The sequence below is a fragment of the Culex quinquefasciatus genome, chromosome 1 (genome assembly GCF_015732765.1).
Source record: "Culex quinquefasciatus strain JHB chromosome 1, VPISU_Cqui_1.0_pri_paternal, whole genome shotgun sequence".
Taxonomy (NCBI): domain Eukaryota; kingdom Metazoa; phylum Arthropoda; class Insecta; order Diptera; family Culicidae; genus Culex; species Culex quinquefasciatus.
The window spans coordinates 20,594,569-20,622,039 of NC_051861.1; the positions used below are offsets into that span (position 1 = coordinate 20,594,569).

Consider the following 27,471-nt stretch of genomic DNA (forward strand, 5'->3'; position numbering starts at 1 on the left):
GTCGTTACATGCGGTGTAGCAAGAACCGATGAACGGAGGAGACAAACAAACCCAAGGTTGTGTCTAGAACCATCAACATGCACACACACACACACACACACTACCCTACATTCATTTCTCCGAAGTTATTAATAGGGACGCGTCTTGGCTAAAATTACTTTACATTTTTTTTCCGACTCCTGACGAAAATACCTTCCGGTGTGCGGTGTGGTGGTGGCTGAGTAACCAGACAGACAGTTAGGCAGTCTCGGCTGTGGTAGTTGTAGTGGCGGGTGACGTGGGCCTGTGGCCATTAAAACCTGCCCACACGATACTCGCCCGCATTGGGGTGGAGGATATTCTCCAAACCGAGATGGTCGACGGTGTGGATTTAAAGTGAAAAACTAACATTATTGGCATCACAACACATATTTTCGGTCGTCTTTTTCAGGTGCAGATTATGAACCATCAAAGATCAACCATTGGGCATGAATTACCGCCAGCAGTACCTACTACAAACAAATGCGTTCCCAGCCGGATTTCGATCAGACTTCCGAACTTCCGAAAAGCTTTTACCACGCCCTTCAATTGTTTTTAACACAAATGTAATTACCATAATGAATATGTTTATTAAATGTTTTCGAAATAACTGGTGAAAAGCAAATCGTCAGCTGTGTGCTATCTTGTGACATAGACCATTTTGGTCAAACGTGAGTTAATGATGACTTTAACCCGATTTTGATAACTCGCTTCCGTTTTCCGGATATCGCAATACACACTTGTGACATAGACCAATTTATCATCAAAATGATCGTGCACACTTGTGACACGTCATACATGTTGTTGGAAAATATGGAAATTTTTTCTTGTTTTTTTTCAAAAATTTATGTTGATACACACTTTCTAAAGGAAATGCAATCTTTTTTTTTTGAAAATATACTGATAAAGTCGGTTAAACTATTGATTTATTTCTATTTTAGTTTGTATGGAAATGCTGTGCACACTTGTGACACGTAGTACAATTTTACTTACGAAACACACTTGTGACACGTGCTTTTCAGATTTTTGTTTACATAATTTACTGTATCTTTTAACTGGTGTAACCCAGGGATCTGACACGCATGCAGTTTCCTGAAGTCCCCACCAGAGGCGCTGTCAATATTGTTTACGTATGGTTTTTGAAAAGGTCGTATGAAATAAAGTTATAATTTTTTTTCTCAAATTATGTTTTTGTTAGTTTCTACCTCAGTTTTTACTTCTTTGCATGTATTTGCGAGATAGGTACAAGCATTACGTTATTTTTTTACATGAAACATTTATTAGATCAATAAAACAAAGTTCTACTTGGCCATTCAAGAAAAACAACACAACACACTGAGCTGAACGAAAAACTGAATAGCTTCAGTTTCCTTAAAACAAAATAAAATTTGTTTGATATTTCCTGTCAGTTGTATTAAAATGAATTACGCTTTCAGAATATTAACTAAATTTCTGTCGAAAATGCTTTAAACTAGCTGTAACTAAAACACTTAAGTGCTGATATGCCAACTTTAGGTATAGATGGAATTATATGCTGTTCACCTAGTTCAAATTTGAGATTAAACATGAATCTTTTTAAAGAAAAAAAAAACTGAAAAAAGTTTTTATTTATGTAATTTATGCCCGATACGCATACGACCTTTTCAAATGCCACGCGCTAAAAACTTGGTTCGATCTTGGTTCGATTTTGACTTCACTCGCTTTGTATGTGGATGACAGTCGTGTCGTAACCGTGGTGTAACCAAATAAGTTGAAACTTGGAGTTTTTAAACTTATTAATTTGACCTCGTAGAACCATCTTCACGTATACATATCGACTCAGAATCATGTTCTGAGCAAATGTCTGTGTTGATGTGTGTAGGTGGGTGGACAAAAAATGTCACTCGATTATCTCCGGACTGTATGAACGGATTTTGACCGTATTAGTCTCATTCGATCCGTCTTGGGGTCCCATAGGTCTCTAATTAAAATCAGCAAGTTTAGTTGAGTACTTCAAAAGTTATGCTAAAAAAACGATTTTGGTGTATGTCCGGAAGATTGTAAAAAGGGTGGTTGTGGCAAGAAAATCTATTATGTTAAACATTTTCAGAAATGTATTAAAAAGACCTTTCCAATGAGCCCAAAACATTGAAGATCTGACAACCCTATCAAAAGATATGAGCACTTAAGTGTTATTTATACACTTTTTGGAGGCCGGGTCTCAGATATTGTGATAGCAATATTGTCTGAATCTTCCATGCGAACTATCGTTGAATAGGTTTTTTATCAGACCTTGCCGATGAGCCAGAAATATTGAAGGTCTGCGAACCCTATCAAAAGAAATGAGTAATAAAGTTGATTTTTTAAACATGTTAAGGGGGAATGCTGCTATTTTTACTGATTGTATTGACTTTATGAATGTGAGGAAGGCACCAACCACCTAAAGGTGGATTAAGTAACGTTTTAACTTATGTTACATCCATTAGCTTGATTTCTTTGGCAATATTAAGAATCTGTGCCTATTTCAGCAAAATCTGTCAAGTTTATTTGTGAAGAAATGCAAAAATTGTTTGTGTGGATATTTTGACAAGAGTGAGCAACTAGTTGTAATTTTGGCACATATGCTCAATCGAGCCAGTGGGTGCCCCTAAAACATTGTTTTTTTTCGTTGTTGTCCCTCTACAACCCACTGTTAGTATCCATTCATCTTTTGTTTCAAATAACGGTACTCACTCAATTTCATTGTTGTCGAACAGCAGCTCGCCACGTTGCTCCTCGTAGTCCTTGCCGGCCTTGGCGGTGCCGTCCTCGGTCCAGTACGGCACGCGCACCTTGCCGCGAGCGCCACTGTACCGCTGGACCTTCAGCTCGTACACGCCGACCGATTCAACCAGCTCGTGGTCCTTGCTAGCCAGCGCAAAGATACCGGAGTGATCGTCGTCGAGAATCATAACCGTGGCGACCTTGGGCGTGGACAGCGTTGCCGGCTCGGAAACGTTGCTCAGCCGGATGTAAAAGTGCTCGTCCTGCTCAAACACTTCGTCGTCAATGACCTCGATCTGGAAGCGCTGCTCGTCGACGCCCGGACCGAACTTGAGCGTACCCTTCTTGCCGATGTAGTCGGAACCGGCCTCGGCCGAACCGTCCTCCGTTTCGTAGTCGACCGTCACCGAGGAAGACAAATCACCGCGACGCACAACGCGAACATCGAACGCGCCGACCGACTCCATGACCGTGTAGTGACCGGGCTCGAAGAACACCTTGCAGACGGCGTCCTCCTCGATCGCCTCGTCGACGTCCACGCGCTGCAGCTCGGCCTTAACCTCGCTCAGATCGGACTGGGCCCGCTCCGAGATCTTCCGCATGATGTTGCCGCTGCCCATCATCTTGCGGGTGGCCTGGATGCGGTAGAATGCTCGCGACTTGGGTCCCTTATTCATTAGCTGCTCCTGGGCCATAACTTCGAGCTGCTCGAGATCATGCTGGGGATACTTTTTGCGCAAGTCCTTTAACGTGGAGATGTACTCGCGACGGGACTCTTCAAAGTCACGAACCTCCTCCGTTACGCCGCCATTCTCATCGATAGTATTCAATTTCTCGTCCCGATTATTCATCTCAAGCGCCGACTCCGCCTCGACCTGGACGATGACGCCGCGCTTGTTCATACGGTACTGCTTACCAATGTACTTGTAGATCAGTAGTCTTCGATCTGCGATGTAGGCCGTCATTACAGTAGCAGGGAAGAAAAGGAATGTGAGGAAGCCCTCCCAAACATCCACTCGGCCGGGGGTGATTTGTGCAAGGATCAGATAAAGCCAAATGTACGCAAACACAGACCAAGTCGCCGTCACGAAGAATACTCGCAGATGCTTAATCTTGCGTACCTCACCATCTGGGATAACCAGGACGCAAATTGCGATGATAACGAAGAGATTGTAGGCAGCTGAACCGACAATAGTACCGGGACCCAAGTCGCCCGCATTAAAATTTTTCGCTACGATTTCAATGATAGACAACAGAATCTCAGGTGCGCTTGAACCAAGTGCCATCAATGTAAGGTTGGCAACGGTTTCGTTCCAAACACGGACCACTACAATCTGGTCTTCACAACCCTGTTTCTTCACCCGGACTTCCTTCTCCTTCGAGGTTATAACTTCAATAGCAGCCATAAACCGATCACTCACAATCGACACACCGATGAACAGGTAGAGCAATGCTAAAAAGTACACCATACCACGAGCGAAGCGATCGCCGGTGGTCAGGTTATCCTGTGGTGTCCATACTGGAAACATCAACCCATCTTCGCAGATGGTGTCGTCGTCGTCGGCATGTTGACCACTGGGCGTAGCAGCAGCACGAATCGACTGATTCGCCGGCGTGGCGCTTACGCTGTCTCCATTAGTTACTGACGCTGTTGCCGCTGATAACGCGATCACGAGGAGGATGCCGATGCCGAGCCCCAGTGATCTTCGTACGCTGAAATCCGTTGCCATTGTGTGCGTCTAGTATCTTCTACAGGATACAACAGGGTTAGAGAGGTATGTGCAGTGTACGTGTGCGGTATATCTACAAATCCAATTGAGGGGGAGATGAAGGGGGTGCGCTGAGTTAGTGAAGCTGTGTAGTCGATACTACTACCAAAAAAAACCACCCACAAACGATCGGGATGAGATACGCAAGACTATATTGACTACTGGAAGCAAACCCCGAACACCAAACAAACGTTCACACCTGCCTTACACACTCGAAGGAGAGAACAATAGAGAGAAAGGATGATAGGTGCAGCCCAATGTACAAAACACACACAGACACGTTGCGATGGATGCGTTGCAGAACAAGTTACAAGTTTAGTGCTATGCCCGCTACTACTACTGGTGCCAACGCGCGAAGCCTTCGGAAGATCCCGGAGTTGAGGGTGGCAGTTTGGAGGTTTTCCTGAGTCCAGAGCTGAGCTACTGGGCCGACCTGCAGACACGTTTATCGGTCGGATACGAGGCTGGAGAAGGTGGCCGTACTTTGCCGTGTCGATGCCGGCGGTCAATTACGGTTGGAGTTTTATTTTACGCGATTATTCCCGGTGAACGGTACAACGGTGGTTTCGTCGCTTTCGGCAGAAGGGATCTTTCGGTAAGATCTGACAGTTTAGACAAGACTGTTGTTGTTGTGCAGAGATAGAATAGTTTACGAGAATGGAGCGAACGCTGGACCGGATGCAGTGCTGCTAACTGCGACTGCCGGCTTCACATTCGGCAGAATGATCACGTGCAAATCCTGTGCCTTCCATTGCAAATTCCACGTGTTTCGATACTCTTCTTAACTTCGTATTCTTCTTATTGCTTCCTTTTCTTCTTCTCTCGGATCACTCACACATTTGTGCGAGCACAGCACTCTATGTTGAACAGGTGGCGCCCTCACGACGGTGGGGCCGGTTGACACTTTTGACAGCTGGAGCCGCTCCTTCAAGCACTGTAACTTCTTTTGCTTGCTCTTTGCATCAAATAAATTCACTGGATTAGCTGACCTGTGAAGGATATTTCATCACTGAAGGAAAAAAAAAATCACTCAATTTTTGACATTCTCAGGCTAGACGCTCTTTTCGTTACACTGCAAAAAAGTGTGATCGCTACTAAAAATAAACACACACGTTCTTCTTGTCAGTACACGAGAAAACGGATTCTTATTCTTCGTGATCACACATTTTCTCATAAAAAACCACGCCAGAGCAGGGAAACATTAGGAAATTTCTATACACACAGCTCTTCCCGCCATTATAACATTTTTTCTTGCCCAGAAGTGGCCAAACAAACTATTCTTAGATAAATTTCAACTATTTTTTCGCTTTCTCCTAACGTCGCTGCGCGCCACCCCCTCGCACTCTCACTCTCACACACTCACACACGTAAACCTTTCTCGTTGCTCACTCGCTCACTCACGATCTCTCACTTGAGGCGCGCGCGTGATCTTTTACTCTCTCTCTCTCCCGCGATGTGTCACACGCGGTCACCGCGCCACGCCATAACGGAGAGAGAGAAAGAGAGCGTAGGTTTAAATTTAGTTTAGCTCTCGCTTCTTGCTGTTGTTGTTCTTTTTCCGCTCCGCTTGTTTGCTTCTTGTTCTTATTCCGTGCTTTTCGCCGTGCTCACTTTTTTGCGTGCTTTAATTTCGACGTGTGGTAATTTGAATCCATCTGTTTGGTGATGTCTTTCCTGAGGAGAAAAGAGAGAAAGAAAATCAAAAATAAATCGCACATTTTTCCTCTGACATTTTTTTTTCGGGGATTTCAAAATCAAATAGTATTCTACATGTGTCACATCACATTCTAACACACACTCTCTCTCTCTTTCCCTTCGGTTTTCACTTCCACCTGCTTCGCAGGTGTCACGCACGAGCACGCACTCGAGAGGCCCTGATATTTCCCCCGGTTTAGCCAAAAAATCAACTCATGGTCCTCATTAAAAATAAAATTTTCGTCACACACGCGCTAATCAGACATTTTCTTTGGCCCCTCTCTCGCACTAATTAGAGCCCCGATCAAAAAATTATTCATCATGAAAAATTATCCCCAACGTACCGTGTTTACACTAAAAACAAAAAAAAATCCGCCAAACTCACGGTCGGTAAACAAAAACAAAACCCAAACACTCACACGTCCCCGCAATCGAAAACAAAAGAAAAATCCCGTCACAATCGATCGCGATCGATCGAACGAACCTCCCCCGGGGTCAAACGAAATGAATTTCGCCAGCGACGGCGAAGAAAGCACAACGACGACGCCGCTCACTTTCTCACCATCCCGCTTCCTCACCTTTCTCTCTCACCCACGGTTGTCACCCACCAAAAAGCCAGACTCGGAAGTCGTCGTCGCAAACACCCGCCAAAAACCCCGAACCGAAACCGAAACCGCGTGAGCCAGGAGCCGCGCCACCTTTACTCGAGAGCACCGTACAGTGAACTAAAAATATCCGGACGGATGGACCCGCGGTTTGGTGCGGCTTTAGGGTTAGGAACGCGCGTGAAAAGCCGTGCGCGTCGTTCGAAAAGTTCTCACGCGCGTGATATGAGCGATGAGCTGGCCGCGCGAGATGGAGAGAAAGAGAGCGGAACTGAGCGAACGTTGGCGCGTCTCGCCAAGACCGTTCGGGGGACAGGTTTTGAAACAAAAAAGGTTTTACTGTGTAATATCTATAACATAATTGATCAGATCAAAAAGTAAGCATTTTCGTGCTTTAACATGTTCTACAACTTTGTTCAGCGTTGTCATGGCCTACTTTTGGTGAAATTTGTTTTTTAAAATACTCATCACAGCAGGCTATGGAATTTCTAACTTTTGACAGTTAAGAGATACACTAAAACCCCGATGGTTTGACACCAACTGTTGTCAAACGAACGGGGTCACGTTTTAGTTTGACACCCCTTTTACACGGACTTCACACACACTACCAAACTTTTGTTTTGATAGTGTGCGTGAGCGCCGTGTAAAAAGTGACAGTTCGTCACTTTTTAGTTTGACTTTGACCAACCAACGGGGTACAAACTAAAAAAGTGTCAAACGAAAAAGTGACCAACCACCGGGGGTTGAGTGTAGAGCCTTGGTGTCTTCGGCAAAGTTGTAGGGCTGAAAATTTCCACAAACTTTGTCGAAGACGTCAAAGCTCTATCTTTGCGTTGAATATCAGTTTTGGAACATTTTTCATAAATCTCTGCCAAAAAACAGTTTTTTGACTAAAACTATGTTGAATTTTGATTCTAGACGATTACAATGTTCAGAAGAGTTGTCAGTAATATCAAATCAAACAACTTTGTCGAAGACACCAAATTGATAGGAGTTATATGTGATGAGTTATAGCAAGATTTCGTGATAATTTAGCTAGTTTTCGAGGTCGGTATACAAAGCCTTGGGCAAATTTGGGCAAAAACCCATACAATCTGCTTCAAGTATGACTATTCCACTACAAAATGTCGGGTGAATCATTCGTCCGAAGGTTTACGGTCATAGATGTCCGAGCATTTCAATTTATTTTATTTTTGATGACTATTTAAATGCATTTAGGACACTTTTAAGGCACATAAGCCATTTTTGCGATTTATTCGGACACAGGATTCTTGTGGAAATTTTGATGTATTGGAAGTCTATTTTTGAGGCTATGCAGTGTATTTTTGGGAATATCTTTGAAAAAAAAAAATCCCTTCCCAAAGAGCTAATCGGTAAATCTAGACATCTAGTCAACGTCATAACGTAAGTGGTTCAAAGACAGTAAATTATTTCATACAATCATATTATTTATTAGCCAATCGGTTCCAAAAATAGACTTCCAAAATACATCAAAATTTCCACAAGAATCTGGCCTACACGTCTCGTGTGTCCGAATAAATCGCAAAAATGGCTTATGAGCCTTAAAAGTGTCCTAAATGCATTTAAATACTGCCCATGTTCGCATAAATGTCCCATAAGCAAAAACAGCAAGCTGAGAAAAACGCATTTGAAGTTAAGGCTACGTGTTAAGTTTTCGTGAAAAAACTGGATTTCCTCCTGATTTCTAGAACAAAGTACTGGATGTTGTAGGCTTTTCTGAAAGAGCACACGATTTTGAACCAAACTGCATCAATAAATCAAAAACGATGAAAATGCATATGGGACATTTATGCGATCAGGGGCAGAATAGTCATCAAAAACAAAATAAATTGAAATGCTCGGAAACCTATGACCGTAAACCTTCGGACGAATGATTCACCCGACATTTTGTAGTGGAATAGTCATACTTGAAGCCTATTGTATGGGTTTTTGCCCAAATTTGCCCGAGGCTTTGTATACCGAGCTCGAAAACTAGCTAAATTATCACGAAATCTTGCTATAACTCATCACATATCAATTTGGTGTCTTCGACAAAGTTGTTTGATTTGATATTACTGACAACTCTTCTGAACATTGTAATCGTCTAAAATCAAAGTTCAACATAGATTTAGTCAAAAAACTGTTTTTTTGGCAGGGATTTATGAAAAAGGTTCCAAAACTGGTATTCAACGCAAAGATAGAGCTTTGGCGTCTTGGACAAAGTTTGTGGAAATTTTCATCCCTACAACTTTGCCCAAGACACCAAAGCTCTATCTCCTAACAGTCAAAAGTTAGAAATTCCATAGCCTGCTGTGATGAGTATTTTGAAAAACAAATTTCACCAAAAGTAGGCCATGACAACGCTGAACAAAGTTGTAGAACATGTCAAAGCACGAAAATGCTTAATTTTTGATCAAATCAACTAAGTTCGTCAAAACAGCCTTTTGAAACACTGTGCTACTGTGTTATATGTTTTTAGAAAGGTATTTGAAAGACCATTCAAATGAGCCTAAAACATCGAAGATCTGATATACCTATCAAAAGTTATGAGCACTTATGTTTTATTTATACACTTTTTGGAGGCCGGATCTCAAATATTTCTATGAAAATGATGTCCGGGACCATCATGCGACTAGTCGTTAGTTATATAATTGAAAGATCTTTCAAGTGAGTCTAAAACATTGATGATCTGATAAACCTATCAAAAGTTATGAGCACATAAGCGAATTTGTACATTTTTTGGAGGCCGGATCCAAGATATTTCTATGAAAATGGCGTCCGGGTGATGGACATGCGACCCATCGTTAGTTAGATAATTGAAAGATCTTTCAAATTAGCCTAAAACATGGATGATCTGATAATCCTATCAACAGTTAGTGGAAAAGGTGGATTAAGTAACGTTTAGTTTAACTGTCAATTTTCACATGACGACCACGCAAATAATTATTGTAACAAATTGGGCAAATTTTTCGGGCATTTCAGGGCACGATCCAACAGGTGTACTGATCCCGAATCACAAATATGAGCTTGATTGATTAGTTTTTCAGCACCTCTATATGGCCAAGTAAAACGAAACTATTGGCACTACGCCCCCCGGGGCATGGCCTTCCTCTAACGTGGGATTTCTGCTCCAGCGCCTCTGACGAGACAGGAGAAACCGGGACCGACGTTTTACTTCACCATCCGATAGAAGCTCAGTGGATAAGGCGGGAATCGAACCCGCGTCTCATAGCATCATCGGGATCGGCAGCCGAAGCCGCTACCCCTGCGCCACGAGACCCAAGTAATACATTTAAATTGCTTTTAAAAAGCTAGGCGTGAGTTTAAAAACCGGCAATTATGTTTTAGAGATAAAAAATATGAAAAATTTTACGAAATATTATCTTTTTGGCATTGGAAATCGGATCAAAAATTTCAAGAAATCATCGATTGAAACTTATAATTTAATAGGTATTAACACTCAAAAATACTCGTTTCATAATTTTCAATATTTTACTCAGCAAAAGTCATATTTCAACAACCCAGGGTCGGATCAAATCTGTACACCATGTTTGCTTTTTCATGGGAAGCACTCGGTTATACCGTTCACTTTTACCTTTTAATTTCGAAATTTTCAATTATATCTAGATTAAAAATAACTTTCAATCAGCTGCGCTTTTTGAGATATTGATTTTTTTTTATTGATGGATTTGTGATTTCTTGTTATAAATTCACATATTGTGACGTTGCTCATTTTCTCTCTCACTGCCGTTCACCCCACAACAGCTGAGTTGCTCTCGCGTCCCAAAGTCTCTTCAAAAGCGCAAACGACCTCAACCAACCGACGACAACGCTGAAGGGGGTAGTCTTTTCCGGCTAGCATGAAAACGGCCTGATATTTTAAAAATATGTTCCCGCTTTCTTGCACGCCAACGACGCTACCACCCGACGTCGCAAGCTTCGACGCCGTAATTTGCGCGCCCAACAGTGAAACTGAGCGCGAAAAAATCGTAGACTCACGCAAGGCATATAAATCTACGCGAGGGAATATGTAAATAAAAAATACGAAAAAGTTCCTTCGAAAGCGATTTTCTCCACCGGTTCAGGCAATGTTTTTGAGTCGAGATTTTTCTAGTTGAAACACGTTTTGGCATTGCTTTTCGTATTTTTCTCGATCGCGATGACAAGACCGCTCAGCTGTCAATGGTTAATGTCACAAGTTCCCAACTGAATTTGGTTGATATTGGAAATTGATTGGCTGTAGTATTTTTGATAGTAAAAATTTAGAATTTTAGTTGTTCATCTCCTTATCTAAAAGTAAATTATTATTAAAATCTTTTAATCGAAAGATCGAAACTTTAATCGACGTGATGAAAGTTATGCGGCAACACGAAAAATATAACTGTCTTGGTCAGTTATCGTCGATGACGAAATTATCCTCAGCCAACGCACTAGAGTGAAATCGATTACGACGAAAACGCCGCAACGTCGTTATCTTGGGAAACCGATTTGACGCAATCCGATTTCTTTCAGAACTTTGATATCTACTATCCACAGTATATCAAAATGACCATCACCACCACCATCATGGCGTAAACATTTACTGCAGTCCGAGTGTGATATCTATTCCACGGTGGAGGCTAACGAGCCAAGCGAAATTAATTACAAGACGTGGTCCCCCGGTTCGTCAAACGAGCCGGGCGCGAGTTTCGCAATAATCCGCGTCATTAGTTGTTTCGTTGGCAATAGAACAGGACACAGACACCGTCCACACACAATGCAGCAGGACCTGTCTGACGTCTTAGTCGTGTCATAGCCACGGGACAGACATGGGGCACGCCAGGAATGTAAATCCACCCCCGTGACCTCCTCCAACAGTTTGGCTTTGTTTATTAATTGATTTTTTTTATTGTCCTGAAGAAAAGTATGGCGTTTGCACTTGTATCTAAATGTTTTGACTTGACCAAAAACACGAACGCAAAGCTAAAGTGAGGAATTCAAAAATATAAGAAAAAATTCCAATTCAAACGTATTTTTCAGAATTGATAAAATTGTTGCAACTCATTGCAAAACTCGATTTTTTAAGCACTTGGCGAATTTACCCAACTTCATCTTAAAACTACTTGAAATTTGATGCATAAACTACAAATTTTATGTTTAAATATTCAGCAATTCCATTTGAAAAGAGCCTTAACCGAAAAAAAAGTTCTCCGATCGGGCTCAAAATTTTTCTGGGGGTTTCTTGGCCAAAATAATTATACCTGTATTTTTTTGTTTGGCCATTAGGGTGACCTTACATCGTGCTAGGGTGGTTACAAAAATAGCAATTTTCGTCATTTTTCGCCAAAATCACTTTTTTTAAATCATATCTCCGCGTCATTTCAGGAGTGCAGAGTGCATAATTGACAAAGGGAGCGCGTGGTCGTAAAAAATATTCGGAGTGAAAAGTGTTTTTTTTTCTTTGCCTTTTGTTTCGCATTTTTATCGTGTATTGTGTGCTGCGAGGAGAAGATTACCCTCTGAAAATGCAGCGTCATCAGTGCATAATTGACAAAGGGAGCGCGTGGTCGTAAAATATTCGAAGTAAAAGTGATTTCTTTTGTGATTTTCAAAGCCCTTCCTATATCATCGTTGATCGGAAGGCACGGATTGTGTTAAAATTTTTCGAATAAGGTTTAATTTTTTTTGCGGTGAAAAAGCCAATTCTATATAATGAACGAAAGATGCACTGACAATTTGGATCGTTGAGTTAATAGTGGAGCAAAATAACTGTGTGTGAGTGATTTTGTGTGTTAACCAGAAAGACCTTCCCATAGCATCGTTGCTCGGAAGGCTCGCCGTCGGGTCTGTTATGAAAGTCCTCCCCATAGCGTCGTAGCTCGGGAGGCATCGAAAAGCCAATACCTTATCCCACTAACCCAAAAAAAAAATTAATCACGTGATGCTTGAAGGAGATGCTGTGGATTCAACGGTCTCAAGCGGTATCAACAAGTATATAGCGGAAAACTATGTGCTTGATGAGTCTGCAACTTCAACTATCGGACTAACATTCCTCCCTTTCGTTGAACTGCAGGCTTCTTGGGAGGGCGCCGGTATTGACTAATAAAGTCGGGGTCTTCAGGGGTTAAACAGTGAACGGATGGTTGGCTCCCACTGATCATTTTTGATTCATTGTTTAACTTCAGCTGATCTGTCAATAACGGAGTAGCAGCTCATTGGCAGTCAACCATGCTCATGCTCATCATATCTCCGCGTCATTTCATCCGATTTTAGCTGTCTTAGACGCAAAAGAAAGATGATTAGTTTGGCTATTTGAGAAAAATAGTTGAAAGTTTCAAAAATCTAGCTTAACATTCGAAAAAGTCGTATGAAAACTTAAAATGGCGTTTTGACTGAGTCAGGACCAAATAGCCGGGCAACTGCTGTGTCCCAAGTAGCACTCATAACTTGTCGTCTGTTGAACAATAGTTAGACAGCTGTTTTTGATCAACAAACGCGAAAAAATTTCAACGTTAGTTAAATAACAGTTTTTTTCACTACTTGTATAACTGACTTATGTAACTCTTGAGATTTGTGCCACACAAGTGTTAAAACACAGTTAACTTCACTCTTTTCCAACATAGGGAATATTTTCACATGTTTGGGAGGGTAAGCACTTGCTCCTAACTCCATCCAATTTGATGATTTTCACTATTTAAACAATTTATTTTGGAACACTTTTGATAGAAACTTGCTTGCTCACTTCCTATTGAGCTATTTATCACTTTATTTCACTTGAAAACACTTTTTATGAGCTGTAATTGAACGTCAAAGTGCTGATATGCCAAGATGCTGTTCCCTCATCTGCAATGTTGTACTCGAAAACAGTTTGTTGAATAAAAACAATATTGCACTGTTTGTTTCACTGCTTATCTAACATCCCAACTAACATTTTTATCCAGGAGTTCTACAAGAGCTCTTCAAGATAGGTACAGCATAGCAGTTTGGACCGCGGTAGGATAAAACTCTCGCAAAACTTCTTCAGGAATTTTGAAGAGTACTTGAAGAGATTGTTATCCTACCGTGGTCCAAACTGCTATGCTGTAGCTATCTTGAAGAGCTCTTGTAGAACTCTTGGAAAAAAATGTTACTTGGGATAGTCATGTGACGGCATCTTCTGAAAAATGGGAGTGGCCAACCATTCTATAAATAATCTAAGGTTTTCTCGCTTTGATACACAAATGTTATCGGAGAATAGATTATATAACTGATGCTCAACATACATATTCAACTTGACATTGCGTTGTGTTAGGTGTATAAAACTGTACATGAAGAATTTAGAGTTTCAAAAATGTTTATTTATTGAAGATTGCAATAGTTTTGATTGTTGACCGATTCATTTGTGAACATATCGCTGGTAAAGCTACAAAAATTATCAGCTTGTAGAGTTCATGATAGAGAAAACAACAAATCAAAATCATACCGATTTTCAATATTACACCGTGGTACGGTAATCGAAATGACAGTTGAAACGATTTGTTATAACAAAGTTATATAGTGGAGTTATAATAACTCACTTGAAACAAACTTATATAACGTCAATTCCAATGACAGCCTTCGTTGGAGTTATGTTCTTTAGCTTACAAAACAGACAGCAGCCTTCTTATTGACGCTTGGACCAGCTTGTTTACCATGCAGCCCCGTGGAGAGATGTGAAAGCGCGCCTGGACCTGCCGTGGAGATAACAACAAATCGTCAAAGTCATCGGAACGAATCTTGGGAAAGAGGAAGTTCATCAAAAAAGGAAAATCTAAAAGATCGCCATGTAGGGAATTTCACACTAGTCACATGCGCGCCATGATTGTTTTTCTTTTTTTAAATTCAATTTCAAATTATTTTAAATAAATTTTGCAGAAACAAGCGTACTATTTTTATAAGCTTCATCGTTGATTGAAATTCTAATAAGAAACGTTTGTTTACATTAAGTTAGTCGACAGTTAGGCAGCTGTTTTCTATCTAACTTTTCTTTCCAGTGTGCGCTTTGATTTGACAGCACAGCCGTAAACCACGCCCCCTTAATTTCGTTGAATATCTTGTTAGATAGCACAGTGTTGTCAAATACATTTGTAGAACTTACTCTGATAACTTGCATTTTTTCTGGCGCTTTTGCGCTTTTTCCAGTTTACAGGAGTTGTAGAACAAGTTGTGGTAACGAGGCGGATTGGTTATACAACCAGTTAGGAAATACGTTTATCTGACAAAGTGTGTTGCTTGGGGTGAGTTGGTGGAGAATGTCTTCAAATATTTTTATCGGATTCCTCGGAAAATTTCACACAGCATATCAAAAAAATTGGTGATGTCAAACCGTACGTTTCCGAGATATGGTTTTTTGAAAATAAAAACTGAGTTTTTCGACGCGCCACGCGCAAAAACAGAAAAATGACGAAATCGGCAAAAAATTAACTTTTTTCACTAAAACTGCGATAACTTAAAAATGTCAGCGATGACCTATGCATGTTAGGGTACCAAATGTTGCGTATTTTAATTATGAAAATTTTGGTACCGTAACATGTAAAGGTTATCGCTGAAAATTTTAAGTTATCGAAGTTTTAGTGAAAAAAGTTATTTTTTTGCTGATTTCGTCGATTTTTTGTTTTTGAGCGTGGCGCGTCGAAAAACTCAGTTTTTATTTTCAAAAAAACATATCTCGGAAATGTACGGTTCGCCATCGCCAATTTTGTTGATATGCTATGTGAAATTTTCCGAGGATCCGATAAACATATTTGCAGACATAGGCTCTTTGGTCCAAACACGGTCAAAACGCTATTTTAAGTAATAATACGACTTTTTCCAATGCTAAAGTAGATTTTTGAAACTTTTAACTATTTTTCTTAAATAGCCAAACTAATCATCTTTCTTTTGCGTCTAAGACTGCTAAAATCGGATGAAATGACGCGGAGATATGATTTTTGAAAAAAGTGTTTTTTTGCGAAAAATTACGAAAATTGCCATTTTTTGAACCACCCTAGCACGATGTAGGTCACCCTAATGGCCAAACAAAAAATACCGGTCTAAATATTTTGGCCAAGGAACCCCCAGAAAATAATGAACCCGATCACAGAACTTTTTTTCGGTTTAGGCTCTTTTCAAATGGAATTGCTGTATTGGTCTGCAGAATTGTGCTGAATTTCAGCAAAACAAAAAAACAGGGTTGTTAAAGTACCCTACGCTGATGTCGAAAAATAATCCAAAAAAAAAACTCAGCTTATGAATCATAACAATAAACGACAAAACAACAACCGAATCTCAGCAAAGCGAGATGCGTTATAAACCTCTGAATCATCATGAATCGGGAACCGAATCCGCTCACCAGCTTCTGCCGGCCGCTAATGGACCTTTCACACGGCGGCAATCTGTGTGATTGTCTGACTGACTGGTTTTTGATTGATTTAATTAGTCGTCTGTTCAATGGCGAACGATTGATTGATAGTTCAGGCCAAACTCAGCGGACTGTGCAAAGCACGGTTCAGTGGGGTGGAAATTAAAAGTATTGTGGATGCTTCCGGGCTTTTACCAGTAGGTCCAGTATGGATGTTATCATGCTGAAGTGTGTAGTTTTGTTCAAAGTTTCATAAGTTATATGCTTTGATGAAACAAAAAATAAAAGTGAAACACATACAAAGCACGGAAATTACGAAATTCCACGACATAATATCAACACTCAAACCAAAACGACAAAACATGTGTTTGACTTGAAATTCGCAGGACGCGTGGAATATGGGGATTTTTCGACTTTGGAGGAGGGAGATGAAAAATTGTGATGCAAAGCATAGTCAGAGACGCATGCGCCTCGGGAAATATGAACCTGATTAATGCAAGAAATTTTAGCAAGCTCTTTTTTATGGTTGCCAAAATAATAAGTAAAACTATAACACAAAAATCTTTATGTTCTTCTTGGTCAAACATATTTTGAAATTAATAAAATTTTCTAAAATAAGGCCACCTACCCTTCCCAGAGTGACCGTACGTGAGAGACTTATTTATATTCTCATTCTCAGCGCCGGTTGGCAAAAACTTTCCTACCATTCTCAATTAAAATCGTTTCGACCAGCAAAAAATAACACCAACAACCGCAAGTATACTCAAAACATGTAACTCGAATTTCCAATCAATGCCGCGCGGCGATCGTGTGACGCCAGCGCGTTTTTGGCAAAATAAGCATTTGTCGAACGAGGTGCTAATTTTAGGGCGGCACAGATGCTGGATTTAGATAGTTTGGCTTCTCTCAATGAAAGTCGCCGCTCGGGGGTCCAGCTGGAGTGAATTAATTTGGGTTCAAATTGCCTTGGGGTGTTATTTTAAGCTTCGCCCGGTGGGGCGTAATCAATTAATGTCAATGTTATTGCTGTTGATCGTGTTTGGGATGTGTTCGATTAGAAAGAGATCGAAAATGGTAATCATTTATCGATAGATTTTTTTTTTGAAAATATCAATTCGAAAATAGTAGTTTATGCAACAAGTTGCCAAAAGATGATTTTTTCAGCACGAGTCGTAAATTTATCCAACGAGGTTCACCGAGTGTTGAATAAATACGAAGAGTGCTGAAAAAATCAAGTTTTGCAACGAATTCCATACAACATTTTTTGCAATTCCAAAAAAACACACACTGAGTGAAATTTTATGTCAATAAATCGTTTAAATCAAAAAAATGTTGAAAAGTGTTACTTTTCAAAACAAGTGCTGAAAAGTTCAACTTTTCAGCACCCATTTGAGTGCTGAAAAGCAGAACTGTTCAGCATTTATTTTGAAAAGTGTTTCTATTCGATTCTGTTATTTTTTACAGAAAAGTAGGCTATTTCGTCGTTCAAGAATGACAGGAAAAGTAAGTAGTTTCACGATGAAATTATTATATTATTGTGTTGTTTTATAAAATGGTTTCATGATTTTACCTAATTTCATATTTTCAAAAGTTTGTGGAACATTGAAAAAAATATGTTTTTAAAAGGTTCTCAAATTCAAATTGGGGGGATATCAAAAATTGAGTTTTGCATATAAATAACCCATAAACCTATAATTCTTTGAGATAGTTGCAATGTTTGGATTAAATATACAAAGAACCATGAAATTGGTAATCCACAATAAAAAAAAAATTACATGGTTTTTATGTATAATTGCTAAACGGATCTCAAAACTAGAATTTGAAAATAAGTTAGATTATTTTAAAGCACTTGACTAAGTTTACATCATATTAGGGACCATCCATAAACCACGTGGACACACCTTTCGTGGATACTTGTCCATATAAAAAAAAATCTTTTTTGTATGGATCGTGGGCAATCGCTACACCACCAAGCTTGCTGAGATTCCTATCAGGATAGTACAAGGGATCACATGGGCATTGAAGTTAATTTTGTGTCATTGGTTTACCCATGCAAGACCTCATTCAATTTTGTCAGCTGTCCATACAAAAATGGTACGTAAATATTCTAAAATCTGTATATTTTGAAGGAATTTTCTGATCAATCAGACACCAAGTTTGCGACAAAGGTGTAGGTATCGATGAGGAATCGTAAAAAAATAGTACACTGATTTTTTTCGATTTTTTAATAACCTTTGTTCACAAAAGCTTAATTTTCATAAAACGCATTTTTTTAGGTGACCAAAATCCGCAACATTTGAGCCTTGAAGAAGTGTGGTCAAACATTATGCCGAATTATGAATTTTTAAAAATTGTGATTATGGAAAAAATGATTTTTTATGCAAATTTGAAAACACAATCGATTTTTTGATAAAGTGCCTCATCTTCAGATATAGCTACCGAAACTTTGATTTCAGCAAAATATTTGCAGTTTTTTTTCGATTTTTAAATAAGTGACCATGTCTGATTTTGTAAAGTACAGAAAAATTGCTATAACATTGGTTAAAGAGACATTGAACATTGGAACTCTGGTTGCTGAGATATATTAGTTACAGTTAGTTACATTAGTTTGTCCATATAATTTTCCATACAAATTTGGCAGCTGTCCATACAAAAACGATGTATAAAAATTCAAAACTCTGTATCTTTTGAAGGAATTTTGTGATCGATTTGGTGTCTTCGGCAAAGTTGTAGGTATGAATATGGACAACACTGAAAAAAAATGATACACGGTAAATTTTTTTTAGGTGATTTTTTATTTAACTTTTAGTCACTGTCGTAATATTGAATATTTAGCCCTTTTGTAATGTTAGTCTAGATTTAAATAATTTGAAAATTTTGTTTTCGAAAATATCGAAAAATTTCACAAATGTTTCTTATTTTAACATTGTAAATCGGACCATTAGTTGCTGAGATATCGACGTTAGAAAATGGTGAGTCTGTTGGGTGATATTTGGAAAACATCAATAATTTACATGTTTTTAAACCTTTGCACAAAGTTCAAAATCGCAAAATACAGAGAATTTTCTCAGCTTTTCAAAAATATTTTTTTCAAAAGTGGGCAAACATGTGCACTAATTTAATATAATGAAAAACTGCGACTGTTTTCTAAAAAGTTACATAAAAATGGCTCTGACTTGAAAACGGTGCACTTTATCAAAATTTCACTGAAGTACTTTTTGATTGCAAATTTGATTTCACATCAAAAAATGAAGTTGAAAAATTTTTGCGATCGATGTTTCGATTTTTGCAAAAAATCAGTATTGATTCAAAAGGTCATTACTCGGTCAAAGATTTTTTGCACAACCTGAAAATTTCTGAAAAGTTGGCATTTTATGTCCTCTAAAACATATCAAAAAATAAAAAAATTAAAAATGTTTTTTTTTGCAAATCAAATTTAAGTGACAAAAAGTGAAATAAAAAATCACCAAAATTTTTTTATCGTGTATCATTTTTTTCAGTGTATTCCATATCCAACTTTGCCGAAGACACCAAATCGACCAAAAAATACCCTCAAAAGATACAGATTTTTGAATTTTCATACATCGTTTTTGTATGGACAGCTGTCAAATTTGTATGGAAAATTATATGGACAAATTAATGATGCAAAATGGCTTCTTTGGACATACCGAAGGCACCAAAAAAAGTTTCATTCGGATTAAAAAATATAAAAATTAAAATTCAAAAAAAAAGACCGATTTCGTAGAGAATTGCTTATTTCTAAAGTTTGTAATATTGAATGTTTGGTACTTTTGAAATGAATTTGATCATTGATATTTACACCTTGATTAAAAAAAATCTCACAAATAATTAAACAAGCACCAGTCAACGGTACCAAACAAAGGAGTACCCTGATGGTAACCGTTACAAAACAACTTTACGACTCTTCACCGCAGTTCAAACGTGGCCAAGTTTGTGCGAACGAGCGAGATTCGGGACCGTCAAAGATCGCGTCCGCATGGCTTAGAAAGAAACATTAAGTAGTCCACCGTAATGCTAAGAGGACGGGGGTTATTTGTTTTAATCATCATCTTCATCCACTTTTCCCCTCTCCGAGAGCGATGTTACAGATTTCTAGGTGATGGACGGTGAAGGTGATCGTCTTTAAGCTAGGGTTTCTTCGGTTGACTGAGCATCGGTCACGGCGAGGATGGACGGATTGACCAAGTTGTGACTAAGTTGAGATTACAGTGGACAAGAATCAAGTTTATTGAAAATCGAATTTTAGTGTTTGAATTTAATATCAATTAAATGTATCCAATTTTGAAAATTATTCAAAGAAGACATTTTGACCTTTTAACAATTCAACTTCCCATTGTGCCAGGGTGTCAGTTGGTGGTCTCCTCACAACACTGACACTGATCACAAACATAGTTTAGATTTTCTTTGAGTGGCGTTTCCCAGCTGAGAAAATTCGAAGCAGGGGGAAGGAAGTCGTCACCGCCGTTGGTTGGGTTGAAAATATTTTCATATGCCAATAAAACCTTGCGAGCTGAAATCACAAAAGACATAAACGACGGCCATAAAATTCGTCTTGTCGCGCGAGGAGCGTTCACATTTTTTTTGCTTTTGGTGGTGGGCCACCTTCTGGGTGGTGGTGACATGGTTGACACAGTCCTTAAACCACGTGGTTATATTTCAAGTCCCACGCTACTAATTAGAAATGATCTGAAGCTATTTAGGTTATATACCCAAGGTTAGCCCTTCTAAGTTATGGGTTCTATGGTGCGTAATAATTGAGTTGTGGACGGAGGAGACAGTTTGGCACTTCAATATTAGTAATTATCTACAACAGTATTTTGCCAAAGAAAATATGACTAAACTACTTATTTTAGTAAAATATATCAAAAGTATGTGGATAACAAAAATGAACTGAATTTGTTGAAAAGCACAGTTTTTTTTAAATTCCTTAGAGACCGAGCCACGTAGCCCAGTGGTAACACTTCCGCCTCGTAAGCGGGTAGATCAGGGTTCAAATCCCGGCTCGGACCAACACAACTGGTGATCTTTTCCCTTCTGGATTCGATTGCTTAGTAAAGGGAAGGTAGTGTATCGTCACAAACTGGACCTTATCACGACACCTTAGGTAGGCGCCCTATGGAATGTGTGCAATGCATAATAATAATAATAAGTCGGTGGTAAGAGAGGCAAGATATTAGATTTGATATTGACATCTGTTAGTCCCAAAACTAAAATTTGATTACATTCACCCAACAGAATAAACCATTCTACGATCTAATTAACCTAATCCCACTAGCGCAAATGATGCAATTTGAGTTGGTCAAATGGAATTACAAAAAAGTGTTTTACGGCACAAAATTACAAAATCTGCTCCAAATTCTGCAAACAAGCTGCACGGTCTGCGGCGAAAACACGTGCGAGATAATCAGCTTTGGTTGGCCACAGAGCTCAGCTGCCACCGGTTTGCATATCGACAAACATTCGACAGACTCTGGCGAGCCAAAATGAGGCAGTAGGAGGAAAGGCAGGTCAGGGTGGTGCGTAGCAAAGTTAATTAAATAGTTTAATTTTCAACTCGCGGGAAAAGGCAGGGCGGATGGAAATAATAAACAGCATTTAGTTGACCGGCGGAAAGCGACGATAATGGCAAGAGGGGGGAGAAAAATAAAACAAATTAAAGCCAACTAAATTAAAGAAAAAACACCCTCAACGCAAAATGAATAAACACACAATGTTGCGTTGCCGATCATCAAACCCGAGAACCATCGTGCGTCTCCATTGAAACCAATCTCAACCAGGGAGAAAAAACAAGCATTTCGTGGTTTTTCATTGGTCATTTTCCGACCAGAAACAGATAAAACCGATAAACGCTTTTACCGTTTCAGTGCGGTTTTTATTCGTTGCGAGCTGACCTACCGGTTAGCTCATCACTTTAATCGTAATGCGTTAAGCGAGGACGGTCGTCACGCAGTTTGATGGATGTGAGCAGCTTTTAAAGTCTGACTTCGTTTTATTCTGTGAAGATATATCTTTTGGATTTATTTTGTGTTCAACTTAATGTAGTTTTTGTAGACATTTGACAAGAATTACTGTATTCTAAGAAACATGTAAGAAGCAAGCTAACAAGAAATCAATGTTCAAAAGTTTTTAGACGTATTTAAAGTGAAATAAAAAGCATTACACATTTTTTTCCTAAGCAGCAATTAGAAATAAAAACCCCACAAATTCAGAAATATTCGATTTTTCAAAAACGGTGAATAACGTCATGATTCGAATTCCCGGACGCTTCGAAACCCGGACACTTCAACTTTCTTTATCAATTATTTGGATATAAGTTCGCATTATGAATGTCAAAACTGTGTTATTTGATGAATTCTAACATCAACTTTCATTTAAAGTTTGTTTGGACGCTGTAGTTAATGCCAACACAATTAAATTAAATAAAAATATGAGTTTACCAAAATGCGAAACATTTCAACGGAAATATTTCATAGGCGTCCGAAGCACCGGGAAGGCAAAGCAGAAATTTATGTTTTTGATTTTGTTAAATTCTAGCCATTTTTTATATAAACTATCGATTGTTTTGATGTTAACAGCTCATTTGAGACCTAAAGAATGCCATTCAATAACATTTCAATCCAAATTTGTGCGATTCATAAGCAACATCGAGTGTCCGGAATTCGAAGCAAAAGTGTCCGGATTTCGAATCAGCTTTTATCAGTGTCCGGGATTCGAAGCACAACAAATCATTTTAGTTATTAAATTCTGATGAAAAATTGTTAGAAAAGGCATATTTTGCATGCAGTCTCCTAAAACTGACTGTTTATACTAAATCCTGATGATATTTCTACATTTCCAACTTATTTCATGATTTTTTGCCAGCTATAACAAAAATAATATGGTAACGTCATGATTCGAAATCCGGACACTTAGTACCATATTATTTTTGTTATAGCTGGCAAAAAATCATGTAATAAATTGGAAATGTAGAAATATCATCAGGATTTAGTATAAACAGTCAGTTTTAAGAGAATGCATGCAAAATATGTCTTTTCAAACAATTTTTCATCAGAATTTGAAAATTAAAATGACTTGTTGTGCTTCGAATCCCGACACTGTTAAAGCTGATTCGAAATCCGGACACTTTGCTTCGAATTCCGGACACTCGATTTTGCTTATGAATCGCACAAATTTGGACTGAAATGTTAGTGAATGGCATTCTTTAAGCCTCAAATAAGCTGTTAACATCAAAACAATCGATAGTTTATATAAAAATTTGCTAGAATTTAAGGAAATCTAAAACATAAATTTCTGCTTTGCTTTCCCGGTGCTTCGGACGCCTATGAAATATTTCCGTTGAAATGTTTCGCATTTTTGGTAAACTCATAATTTTATTGTATTTAATTGTTTTGGCATTAACTACAGCGTTCAAACAAACTTTAATTGAAAGTTGGTGTTAGAATTAATAAAATAACACAGTTTTGACATTCATAATGCGAACTTATATCCAAATAATTGATAAAACAAGTTGAAGTGTCCGGGTTTCGAAGCGTCCGGGAATTCGAATCATGACGTTACTAAGTGTCCGGATTTCGAATCATGACGTTATTATCAATATTATCGGCCATTTTCAGAAGGCCATCCATAAACCATATGTACACTTTTTGGGAATTTACTCCCCCTCCCTAAGTGGACTATTGCCCATACAAAAAAAAACTTGGCTTAGACAATCACCAACCGCTTTTCCTTCCCCTAAACTGTTCACGTGGTTATGGGAGGTGCGGGACATTTCGTCGAATGAATAGACGTTTTGACTAAAAATCGTAATTTTTATTATATTAATAGGATTCATATTTTAATAAAAGAAATGCATGGCAAACTACCAAAATGTCCACATTAGATTTTTAAAAAGTTTTCAATAAATTCATAGGGTTTGTGCATAATTTAAAAAGAAAAATATAGAGTATTTCTGGAAGCATATGCACTTTATGAGTTGAAGCCATTAATCTATTTATTCGCATATTAAATATCCAAAAAATGCTTTCATATGAATCTTGTAATTGTACATATGCTATCCTTTTGTCACTTTATTAAATCAATTGTTTTTTGTCTGAGCTGAATTTTTGTTAGTTTTTTTAAGCATGTCATTTTTTTCAGTTTCAGCATTTTTCATACTAAAATAATTGAGTTCTCAAAAGAAATACTGTGAGTTTTTGCATTCTTTCAAACTTCAGCAGTTATTGAATTTTAGCATAAAATTTAGAATTATTTCTATTAGCTTTTGCATTTCTTCGTACATAGCAGTTCGTTTTGGTTTTAGCTTATAATTTTTAACAAATTCTACGATTTTTGCATTTAAGGTTTTTGAAGCATATTATTTTTATCATTTTTATGAGATTTTGCATTCCTTCAAACATAAGGAATTCTTTTAATTTTCGGCATATCATTTTGAACAATATCTGTGAGATTTTCTTTATTTTCTTTTTTAAAGGCATATATTAAAATTATTTCTGTGATTTTTTGCATTTTTTCAAACATGAGCATTTTGTTATTTCACAGCAAATAAAGTAGTAATCCAGCTGCGTGTAAAAAAAATTGCATTATTTTATGAAATTCTGTGTATTATTACATCCTGAAATATGTAGCCCATCAGTATGGGAAACCTACTTGACCAACATTTCAAGCTCATATTACGTTTATCCTTTTCAGTTTTCATTGGTCTGATGGCCGAGCGGGCTAAGGCGCCAGTCCTTACTGTAGGTGCTGGGTTTGAGTCCCGTCGGTTGCAACTTTTTTTTTGTGTTTACAAAAATTGTACATGCAGCGATAATATTAAGTGTCTATTTTGACGAAGGTGATGCGCATGCTTTTGCATGCGATTTTACCATCGGATTTTTTGCTGTGTTGTTTAGCATTAAAATATAGAATCAATTCTGAGGATTTTTTTTGCATTTTTCTCAAACATGAGCAGATTTTACTTTTTTAGCATATAATTTTGAATCAATTCTGTGAATTTATGCATTCTTTGTTTTTTATTGCAAATTAATAGAAATATCTGTGAGTTTTTACATTGTTTGAAACATAAGCAGTTCTTAATGGTCCAATTTACAAAGTTAAAATATAAAACATTCGTGAAATTTTCCGATTTTCAAATCAAGACTAACATTTCGAAAGGGCCAAACATTCAATATTACGCCCTTTTGAAATGTTAGTCTTGATTTGAAAATTTTGAAAATATTGTTTTCGAAAAGATCGGAAAATTTTACAAATGTTTCATATTTTAACATTGTAAATCGGACCATTAGTTGCTGAGATATCGACGTCAGAAAATGGTGGGTTGTTTGGGTGACTTCAATTTTCCTGTTTTTAATCACTTGCATGGCAATATCTCAGCAACTATGGGTCGTATCAACAAAGTTCAGGAAAGCAAAATATAGAGAATTTTCTCAGCTTTTCAAAAACAAAATTGTAAAGTGGGCAAACAAGTGCACTAATTTAAAAAAAAAATGAAAAACTGCGACTATTTTCAAAAATGGCTATAAATTGAAAACGGTCACTTTATCAAAATTTCACTAAAGTACATTTTGATTTCAAATTTGATTTTAAATCGAAAAATGAAGTTTACATATTTTGGCAACCAATATTTCGAGTTTTTTTTAAAAAAAATCAGTCTTGATTCAAAAATTCATAACTCGTTCAAAGATCTGTTGCACAACCTGGAAATTTCTGAAAATTTTGCATTTTGTGTCCCCTAAAACATATAAAAAAATAAAAATAGTGTTTTTTTTCCAAAGTGACAAAAAGTTAAATTAAAAATCACAAATTTTTTTAGAGTGTATCATTTTTTTTAGTGTATTCCATATCCGTACCAACAACTTTGCCGAAGACACCGAATCGATCTAAAAATACCTTCAAAAGATACAGATTTTTGAATTTTCATGCATCATTTTTGTATGGACAACTGCCAAATTTGGATAGAAAATCATATGGACAAACTAATGATGCAAAAAAGCGTTTTTGGGCATACCAAAGGCACCAAAAAAGTTTCAGTCGGATTTAAAAATAGGATTAATGAATCATTTTTTTCCAATTTTGAATTTCGGGGTTTGTTGGAATACTTCTTAAACAGAAAATCAATAATGGTAATAATATATTTAAAAATGTGTAATTTTACATCAGAAACTGGTGAAACTGTTAAAGTTTTAGCACCACGTTCGGAGAGATAAGATTTGAGGCATGGTCAACATTTTAAGCACTTTGCTCGTTATTAAATCCAAAAGCTGTTGTTCGATAAATGACTGATCCTGACACCGACACGAGCACCAATCATGTTTATTTGTCATCCTTGTAAGTTTTCACATATTTCAACACACATAAAAAAACGAAACTCTACCAAAGCCAACAATGACTTCTCCACCCAACACCCCCATCCGAGCACAGATTTCCCAGAGGAAACGTTTCGTTACCCTCACAACCATCCTCTCGAATTCGGTACAAATCACTGCCACTGAATGTTTCAAATCTAGGGGAAGAAAAAACGGAGCAAAAAAAATACTCTCAAGTGGTTGTCACGTCCTGCCTTTTTTATTGCTTGACCATTAGCCACTTTTTTTTCCTTCATTTTATTCACTTTTCTTCAACTTTTTCCCGAAGTTTTTTTTTCTCGAAAGACTGACGACACTGGCTGTGTTTTATCAAAACAAAAATCGTTGATATTTCCCTCGTATAGAGCGTCCCCGCACGTCAGTCAGGCCAAAATCAAAAACCCCGCTGTCGTGTTACCTTGTGCGCGTTAAGGGAATGGTCCGCTTTACAATGAAGTTGCGTTTGCGTGAAAATCGACCTAATTTATTGGCGTTATTTGGATTCGCGCTATTCTCTCTCTCTCTCTCTCTAATGGCACACCAATTTATGATTGTAGCATGGGACGAATTTTAATTAAAATTGCTCGTTTCATCGGAACATCGGTTTGTAACTGGGTGAGATGGTTTTTTTTTCTCGAGGCATGAAAAATGGATTAATGCTGTACCGGGAGGGGTACACTGATGGGACACATAAATTAAACCAAACTAAATTTAGAGGAGAAAAAAAACAAGATACGCTCAATGGTTGCGATTTTGCAGCGTTTTCGGTACAGCAATACTCGAACTCAACTCGGAAAAACACATTATTTTAAGGGCATCCTCTCGGACCGACCGAAACGACAGCCATCAAACATTTAAAGTTCAATGCAAGGCCCTGGCGAGTGTGATGTGGTCGCTAATAAAATATTTATGTTATGGTTGATTCACCAATTTGCCGGAAC

At 38.1% G+C, this 27,471-nt stretch overlaps 1 protein-coding gene across 15 annotated transcripts in view; it reads right to left on the reverse strand.

Annotated features, from left to right (window-relative positions):
• Nucleotides 1-27,471, reverse strand: part of LOC6037489 (sodium/calcium exchanger 1) — a 270,881-nt gene that overhangs the window by 195,482 nt on the left and 47,928 nt on the right. For 3 of the 15 annotated variants that reach the window (XM_038249774.1, XM_038249775.1, XM_038249768.1), the window contains exon 2: nucleotides 2,731-5,518. In XM_038249774.1, the coding sequence (XP_038105702.1) occupies nucleotides 2,731-4,490 (1,760 nt within the window). In that variant the 5' untranslated portion in view covers nucleotides 4,491-5,518. Of the gene's footprint in view, nucleotides 1-2,730; nucleotides 5,539-6,140; nucleotides 6,204-6,568; nucleotides 6,587-6,802; nucleotides 6,956-27,471 lie in introns of those variants that run through there. The other 12 variants (XM_038249777.1, XM_038249762.1, XM_038249767.1 and 9 more) reach the window with 11 other exon arrangements.